The following is a 9,094-nucleotide window of genomic DNA, read 5'->3' as shown; positions in this document are numbered from 1 at the left end:
ATCGTCTGATCAGCAAGCATTGGGGAGCAGACTCTTGTTTGGCTAAGATGAGTGGCTTCCCAGAGGAGAAACTGATGAATGGAGCAGGCAATCATGCCATCCATAGTCTTTAATTGTAATTGGCCTTTGGCCCCCTCTTGGTTGGTAATAGCACAAGTTTTAACTATTATTCATTTTTATCCGTCCATTAGATGTCCATCAATCAGTCATTTAGGATCATCCCTTCATCCATCTGGTACGGGTAAGTAGGTTTTGGCAACTCATACAACATACGAAGTGGCATACTCTCTTGAATGGGCCCAATTAAGAATAGATTTGGATAGCTAATTGTTTTTAATTCAACCGGCCACTTCCTCCGGTAGTTGTGATCTTCTATTTCATATAGCCTTTAAACAACAGTAATGCCCCCCACCTGGTTAAACCTCGGTTTCAACTGCTACAGACCCTTTGGCAATGAATGCATTGAAGGAGGACATCTTGGATGAGCTATGGTCCAAAGTTCACAAGAATTGGAGGTTTACAGCTGTCTCTTCTATCACCCAGTTCTGGATGGTCAATGCAGGTTTGTAGCGTTGGGACACGAAAAGGTCTACAGATCCCATGGATCACTATAATTTTTCACATTGGTCGGTTTGGATTGATCAGCCAATCACGGACGGTTGTATGTTGTTCAACTCCGAGATTGCTGATTGGGGCCCAGTTTATCAGCCAAAAAAGATTTCGAACCAGCTCTTGAGTCAACCCAGTCGGAAACCAAATCAAGTTTTTCTTGGGTCTTAATGAAATCTATGGGCAGAGCTAAACACAAACCAAGCCAGCTCAGTTAGTTCGCTTGGTTCAGCATGATTTAGCTCAGCTTGATTTGGCTTGAACAACCTGCTCGAGCTGGGCCGAGCAGTGTAAATTAATAATAATAAAAAACCTAACTTCTAAGTTTGCAACCCTACTCGAGTCCCCTTGGAGTGCCCTCCACTCCCTCCCATTTAGCCTACACACCCAACCGGGTGCCACTCCCTCCCATTTACCCTACACACCCAACCGAGTGCCCTCCTCTCTTCCTCTCCTCCCTTTCCATTTTTTGAATCTCATCTTCCCCTCTCTATTTACACCCGACTGGTTGACCCGTCAACTGCCCAGCCCACACACCACACCCGACACCAATTTCCCTTTGCTCCCTCCCTCCCTCTCCTCCATGGCAACCCAACTCGCACACGACACACTCGACTCGCCCACGACTGTGGCCTGAGCTAAAACCCCAAAATCCCTCATAAAATCTCCCAATTGGCCAAAATTCACAAAAAAACAAAAGGAGCAAAAACCCAAAAATCTGAGCTGAGTCAGCGGCCCGACCCAACCCAGCGAGTCGGCTCGATTCAATTACCAAACCAAGCCAAGCCAAACTCAAGCCAGGCCCCTTGGCTGAACGAGCTGAGTTAAGCCGGGCAGAGTTCGGCCCAGTTTGGCTTGTGTACGGTTCTACAGTGATGGGGTTGAAATAGGAAATTTCCCATTCTTTTTCCTGAAATGAAAATGCTATAATTTATCCATTATTTTTCAAGTCCGAATAGAAAATAACCATTTTTGTCCTGCACGTGTATAACCGGGTCGTTCATTATGAGGGAATAATACGAATGCCACCGTATCCAAAATTCAGACCATCTGATAATCCCAACTGCTAGATTTTTAGGAGAAAGATGGATAATTACTTTCCCGTCCATCTGTTTCCTCAAATCTGGCAGTTAGGATCATCCAACAGACGTGACTATGGTCATGAGCGGCTCAGATTTCACACACATGTTCCCTCTTCATACATGCACTGCATAGCAAAGGTAACACCTGTTTGAGAATTAATTCAATCAGATCAGTTAATATACAACACGGGCATGGATACATAATCGAGTAGCTAGATCAAATTACAGAGTCAGATCACAAATGGCCATTATTAAGTTGCTATATTGTCATATGCAGATCGGACCTTTGATTCCAATAAGCAAACATATTTATCAAGCATCGAGATTACAGCTTCGAATTCAGTCACCTGCTGATCAATCGCATCAATCTGCTGGACATACTCATCAAAGTTGCTGTTTTTCACCTTCAGTTGCTCCACGAAGACCCTTAATCCAGATGCTACATCGCCGAATCCATTGTATTCCTCTGCTATCCTTAGGTTCATCTTCTCCAATAGTTGTAGAAGGTTATTTGTTCCCTGAAAAATGGGTGGATGAGATAATTAGATGACTCACCAAAGTACATAAACATGAAGAAGAAATTCTTACTAAAAAGAATATAAAGACATCCTACTTCCAAGCAACATATTTACAAAATCTTTACCATATAAAATCCGAGTAGCAGTCTTCAAAGTTTTCACTGTGGTTAGTTTTCCAACTACCTAAATTCTGCCTTATGAAAGGACACCTGAAGGTCTTTAAATCTAATAGAGAGGCATTTAGGAAATTTAGAAGGTACAGCCACATCGGAGGGGAAATTCTCTTCTGTGTCTAAAAAGAAGAGAGTTGGGCTCCAATAGTAATTCACCCTCGTTTTAATAAATGTTGGTAACTGATCTCCTCAAATTCAAGACTTGTCTACATGTATTGCAACACTCAAATTCTTCATCATAATCATCATCTAAGCCTTATCCCAACTAATTGGGGTCGACTGCATGAGTCTGATTCTGTCATTCCACTCTATCAACAGCCATAACTTCTGGGAATATGCCATAATATGAATTTGGAATGTTAAATTGTCAAGAATCATGATGAAAGTTATCGAAAATTTGTGGAAGGAGCATATCTCTAAGATTACATCAATCAAAATGATGGTTCGAAGAAAAATAGCAAGTGGTTGAAATTCCAAGGGCAAGATCAGATGTAAATATCATGTTCTCGAGTTGGGTTGTGCTCCATCCAAAGTTGGGTCAGAAATTTGGATGGTTTGGGTTGCCATAAAACTATGCCACATGCACAGTTGAAGTTTCGCCAGCATTTTAAAATGGTAGTGAACTATCATACGATGTCACACCAATAGAAACCTAATTTTTACAACTGATTCACCTCTCCTCCCTTCCAATGTTTGCATACCATTTCCTCTCTCCAAATGTGTGGGCAGTGTCAACTCTACTTGCACGAGATAATGGAATAGAACAAGAAACAAAAGAATGCATGTAAGATGAGTAATTTATTCATAGGCATTCTTAATCTTTGTAATAATGCAATCTCTATGGTCTGCATATCTGAAGTCTATACAGCATTACTAAAATTCAAGACCTCTTCTGCAATAAGAGGAGAGAAAAGAAGATTCCAGAAAATCACAAGCCACGAAAGGAATTGGCATATACATGTATATGCAAGTGTGTGTGTGTCTGCACACTTATTCTTCAAAAAATCCAAAGACAATCCAAATCAACTTGGCCAGTAGTCAACGGATACTCAGGATCTTCATAACCCATCTGATGTTTTGAAATCACCAATGAAGACTGTTCCATCAATACACAGCAATGTCCTGCTAAACTGTCAACTGATTAGAGAATTCATCTAACCTTGAATTCCTGCAGGCCAGATGCCAGCTGAAGCTCTCAAGATCGTGATATCAGGACCATTGGAAATTACAGCTCAGGAGGGTTGGTACTGAATTGTTCAAACCCACGTGCCAATTGACTTTACATTCCAACACTATTTTGAAGCTGATATTTCCCTATACAGCAAATGTGCAAGACCAGAGCTGTTCATCAGGGCAGCTACATTGCTTAGATGCCCAAGCTCAAACATCATGCTGTTTTATTCATCCGGTGGGCCACAGAGCAGCCAACTGATCTGTAAGTGTAATTCCTCACCAGCATGATGAGTTATCATTCCAGTTGATGATTTGTTACGGTAAAATGCTACATATAGAAGAACCAAACGAAATCCATGATTTGATTCTTAAAGATCCCAATCCAAGGTGATACATACTATCGGTCTCTAATAAAATGTTTGGCAAAGGTTCGCTCCCTCGAAAGTACTAAAAGCACAAAATACAAGACTTGAATCATCCCCTCCGTATCATTCTTTTTCTTGGTCCTTCATCCATGTCGCCATTCAGTTTTGTATTTCTCAATTTTGGGTGTCTATCCCACTTTGTTCCTTACCCAGAAAAACTTACTAAATCATGAAAGAAGTGGTTTAAAAAATAAATAAATTAATCTGAACTGTTGATATTATGGGGCCCACTGTGGACTGCCATGAACAAGAGAATTGTTTGGGTGGGAAAATCATAAAGCTTCCACTGTCACTAGCCTTCCATCCAAACATGGAAAAAAGGACAAATCAAACATATGCGTTGAATCACCTTTAAAATAAAGGTGAGCATCCACTGCTTCAATCCTGAATAAAAAGCCCATTTGATCACATTGGAAAAGTCTCCTTCCACTGCTAAAAACTTGGAGAATGAAGATTTAAAAAGATGGAGAGATCCTAACAGAGAGCTCTCGCGTCTGCTTCATTGGAGTATTTGATTCTGAACGTGCCATAAAAGGCCATCTTGACCTCATCCTTGTCATAGAATTGGAATTAGGTAGCTTCGAATATCATCCTTCAAAGAAATCTGCAAAATGGCTAACTGTATATTCATTCAATGGGAATTTAAGCATATCTTCATTGGAGCGATGGTTAAGTGTGTCTTCAGTCGATAGGAATTTAGTTTGGGACATCATCTTTTGGAAGAAACCTGCAAGATGAGGAAATTGATGTGTTTTCCAAGTTCGAGCTATTAGAGATGTTGTGTCTGTGCCTAAGGGTGGAACCAATACACAAATTCGAACTGCAAAGACTCCAGGACTGCTCTCAGTTAAATCCTTTTATGCCAGTATTATAGGGGGAGTTGAAAGTTGCTGCCACAGCTAGTAATGGGGATCCACAGGCCCTGCTCAGGCCATTGCTTTTTGTTGGGTGGAAGACTATTGCCCACCTTCGGAGCAGGCAGAAAATAAGCACTAATGGTTGGATTCTTTTTTCTTTTTAATTTTTTTAATTTTTTATATAATTTTTATGAGGAAGAATTTTATTAAAAGGCCAAAGGGCAATAGAAAAGGGAAACAACAGGAAAACCAACAGAAAGCAAAGCTAAAATACAACATCCTAACTCGCAGGTTAGGAATCCCACTCCCTAATCATAGGTAAAATTCCTGCTTTCTCCCTTTTTGGCTTAGGTTTAAGAGTTCTTTCTGAAAATTTGTGGTGCTTTTGCACATGCCGGAATTGCCTCCAAACTAATTGAAACTTCAATCTTCCAGTTTAGATCATCAAGGGGCTCTACTCTCGGAAGTTCATCTTGGAACCAGTCATTCAGAAATAAGACTAAGTCTGCATCGGATGAAAAAAGAAGAAACAAAGCTAGAGGAAGAAATGTCTCCTTTGACTTTGGTATGTAAGGAATTCCCTGGCTTAGAGATGTTAATCTCCAAAGTAGGTTGAAAGTCATTGGAAGTATGGACTGTTAGTGAGGAAAGAATCATCTGGAAATCTACATTGTTTGGCATTTGAAACTTCAAGAGAACCTATCACGAGTCACAACAACTGGGTGCAGGTTAACTTCACCTACAATCCATTTTTTACAAGCATTTTCTATTGAAAATGTATGACGTTTTCAAGGGTGAAAGTGGGAACAAAGAAATTAAAAAAAGCATAAAAAGATTAGTACTGTCCAACTGGATGCAGGTGATCAGTACCCTAACTTAAATGGCAGCTATCTCGGTAATCCAAAACAACCAGGGCCGGGGGAGTATTATTCAGTATGAGAGGGGTCGGGTTTTCCAGGTCTATGCAAGTAATGCAGAAATTCAAGTAAGGAGCTACTTAGTTTCCCTCATTCCCAATAGTCATCAAAGGTGATTCAGCAAGTCTCATCAGATAGGTATTGTCTCTATGAAGGTATCCATGGAGGTTGGCTAACTGGATAGAAGAAATCAAGGAAAATTGTGCTTCTTTTTCATGACCCTTTATGCATACTCGTAGAGACAATAACTCGGCCTTTAGCAAGAGGCGAGGTTGATAACCGTTAAGAAATTCATACACTATGTGAACACATAGCCTCCTTTCTGTATCAATAAACTCAATATTATTGGTTAAAAAATGGTCCCAATTTCTGGCTTGTACAAGTCAACACCCATTTTTCATGTTGTGAACCTACTAGAGACAATTTACAGCATTGAGAAGAAAAGTGGCTGCAATCAAATGCGGTGAAGGGCAAAGATAAATGCCAACACAAAAATATGTTGCCTTCGAATCCTACCGATTAAGTAATGGATATTTAATGTATACAATTTAGTCATGCCATGCCATGCTCGGTTCATTAAAGTGTTTTACAATTTTTTTTACCCATTTGTCATAGGAAATATAAAATGAATTCCATAACGAATCTTTCAAGGATTTTCTCAAGATTAATAGCTTTATTAAATTAAAAAGTTGTAAGGAATACTTGGTTTGACAAAGTAAGAAGTTGCTAATTCCACACACAAGTGGAGCTCTGCCCCATCCACACGCAAGCACAGGGACTATTATAAAACGCGTCTGACTTGTGTGAGATCTAAGCTTGTCTGCCCCAGAAATCAGACTGTTTCACTCCTCAGGCCACAAAATGCAATGAGAACTGTCAGTTAATACAATTTTCTCTGGCCATCCATTTGTTGTGCTGCTTCGTCTCGTCAAGTTATGGAAACAGCCTGATATCTAGTTCAGAAGATCAAAAACAGTTCAGCCCAACTGATGGAAAGCTAAGGTCTCCTTCGCATGCGTGTTCCATTCTGCAGTTGGCCTACGTGCAGATCGGCAGTCGTCCAACACACACCTCAATAAACTAAATTACCACAATGGGTGTAGATTGTCCAACAAAATTCAAATAGAAGATAGTGATAATTACAAGTTGTTGCTCTGTGGTCTACACCCTAGTTCTAGATTTCAGTTACCATACAATCCTATCGAATCCAACCATGATATGTTACGAAGGGTCCATATGGGGCCCAAATTGGCCAAGATGGACTGGTGTGGGCCCGCATCGACCAATTACAACCCAACCATAGTGAATGAAAAATAGCAACATATTTCAGACATTTGAGAGTAAGACAATCAATGCATTATTTCAATGACTACTTTTCCACCCATGACTAAACTTTATGAAATGCATTCTTCATACTTCTTTCTACAATGCCGAATTCCATTTACAAATTTCACTTTCTTAAAGGTATTACATGATGCTTGAAAAGAAATGTACTTTTATTTTTTTTGGTTTTTGGTTTCAAACTGGCAATTTTGGAAATCCAAGTCACTCATCTCGCAGGTGGACTGTCCACGCCCATGTTTTCAGGAATCAGAACCATTCATTCAGGATGCCCCAATATGGATCATCCACGATGCGAAAATCCCACTGGTCAGATGATCTGATCACCAACACAGTGGCCAGAAAACAGAAGGCTGAGTCCATTAATTGGACAATTAAGATTGTCCAAATAACAGAACTCATTTCATCAGAGGGCATCTGTAGTGAGGTCCATGGATTAGACCTCGAGGCGTTCCACAATACACAGAATCCATAAATCCGACCGTTGAGAATTTCTGATCGACACACATTCGCACTGCGGGCCACCAAAACCAAACTCACGCCGGATGAACCGTTCCGATCGCTAAGTGAGGTACAAATGAGTGAAATTTCGGGTAGCCCTGCGGACTACCATACCGGATAAACCCTAGATTGATGAAAGATCGGACTTGAGAGAACGGTCCCGATCTTCTCCAAATCTAATGATGGAAACAAACATATGGAGACAATTGAATTGCAGGAAATGGAAAGAAGAAAGGAAAACAAAAGGTGCGTTGTGGGGCCCACCTGGAGATCGCCTTTGACCATGGCGGAGACGTTGGTGAAGAGATCGTTCAGAGACTCGGCGAGTTCGTCTCGCTCCGCCGATTCCTTCTCCTTTCCTGCCATCGTCTCGCCACCCACCGATTCAACCCAGACCGAGTTCCTTCTCCTCTTTTATATAGAGATCCAGACGCGTGCGCTGAAAGCTCTAGCGTGCGCCAAGAGGGAATGAAATGATAAGAGCCACCCTTCCACGGGAATAGATTAGGTGCGGCTCCGGACTCACCCAACACGGTGCGACCATGACCGTGGGGCCCACCTTGATGTGTTTGTAGTATATCCACGCCGTCCATCCATTATTTCATATCACTTTTGGGCAAAATACTAAATATGAAGAAGATCTGAATCTCTATTGGTCCACACCATAGTAAACAATAGGGATAATGACATCCACTGTCGAAAGGTATCTGGGGCCCATGTAATATTTATTTTCCATCCAACTTGTTGATAAGGTCACATAGACCTAGAGCTTGGCATCGAGTTGAGTCGGACTGAGTTAGGGCTGACTCGACTCAATCTGGTTTTGAAATAGGCCTAACCGAAACTCGATACGACTTGATATCGACTCCAGCATGCCTGAGTCGATCCGAGTCCAATCTGGCTTGAACTGATCCAGACCAAGTTTGATCCGGTTAGAAGTACTGAGTCGGGTCGAGTTAGCACCGAATCGGATTAAGAGATGAGGGAGGGAGAGAATGAGAGAGTGGAGAGGAGTAGGAGGAGGAGGAGGGTGATGGTGGTGGGTAGTTAACAGGCTTGGAAGATGAGGAGGATGAGGGAGGGAGGGAGAGAGGCCGGGCTTGGAAGATGAGGAAGATGAGGGAGGGAGAGAGAGATTTTGGGATCGGGTCAGGGTAGGGTTAGAGAGTCGGATTTCGGATCGAGTTGCGTCTAACCAGATCAAGTCGGGTCAAGTTACTAAGTAAGTCGGGTCAAGTTACTAAGTAACTCGAACTCGACTCGGTTTGAGTTCGGATTGGGGGAAGCCTACTTGGTTTGATTTCGGATTGGACGAAGCCTACTCGGTTCGGATTGACTCACCCATTCGGTTCGGGTCGAGTCGGATCTGAACAAGTCCTACGAGTCAAGTTAGCCTGATCAAGTTGTCTAGTACCCACTTCCACGTAGACCTTTTTTCTTTCTTCTTCTTCTTTTTATTGGGAGGTTAGCTTGTTACTACACACTCACCCCACTGTCA

The 9,094-nt window shown here is 41.7% G+C and overlaps 1 protein-coding gene across 1 annotated transcript; it reads right to left on the bottom strand.

Annotated features, from left to right (window-relative positions):
• Nucleotides 1-1,817: 1,817 nt before the first annotated feature.
• On the bottom strand, nucleotides 1,818-8,054 carry LOC131255674 (biogenesis of lysosome-related organelles complex 1 subunit 2). Its single transcript, XM_058256464.1, has 2 exons — nucleotides 7,861-8,054; nucleotides 1,818-2,209 (listed from the first exon to the last, which is right to left on the bottom strand). Exons 1-2 carry the CDS (start codon nucleotides 7,960-7,962, stop codon nucleotides 1,943-1,945), a joined length of 369 nt encoding a protein of 122 aa, XP_058112447.1. The 5' UTR covers nucleotides 7,963-8,054; the 3' UTR covers nucleotides 1,818-1,942.
• Nucleotides 8,055-9,094: the final 1,040 nt, after the last annotated feature.

This window comes from Magnolia sinica, chromosome 9 (assembly GCF_029962835.1).
Source record: "Magnolia sinica isolate HGM2019 chromosome 9, MsV1, whole genome shotgun sequence".
Classification (NCBI taxonomy): Eukaryota; Viridiplantae; Streptophyta; class Magnoliopsida; order Magnoliales; family Magnoliaceae; genus Magnolia; species Magnolia sinica.
Note: the sequence above shows the minus strand (reverse complement) of the source record. Positions and strands in the feature narration are given on the sequence as shown.

What these genes read in the sequence shown, in the direction of transcription:
- LOC131255674 (XM_058256464.1), bottom strand. Translation starts at nt 7,962, where the DNA reads ATGGCAGGAAAGGAGAAGGAATCGGCGGAGCGAGACGAACTCGCCGAG. An exon ending in TGGTCAAAGGCGATCTCCAG is followed by an intron (nt 2,210 to 7,860) that starts GTGGGCCCCACA and finishes CCCATTTTTCAG; the next exon opens with GGAACAAATAACCTTCTACA.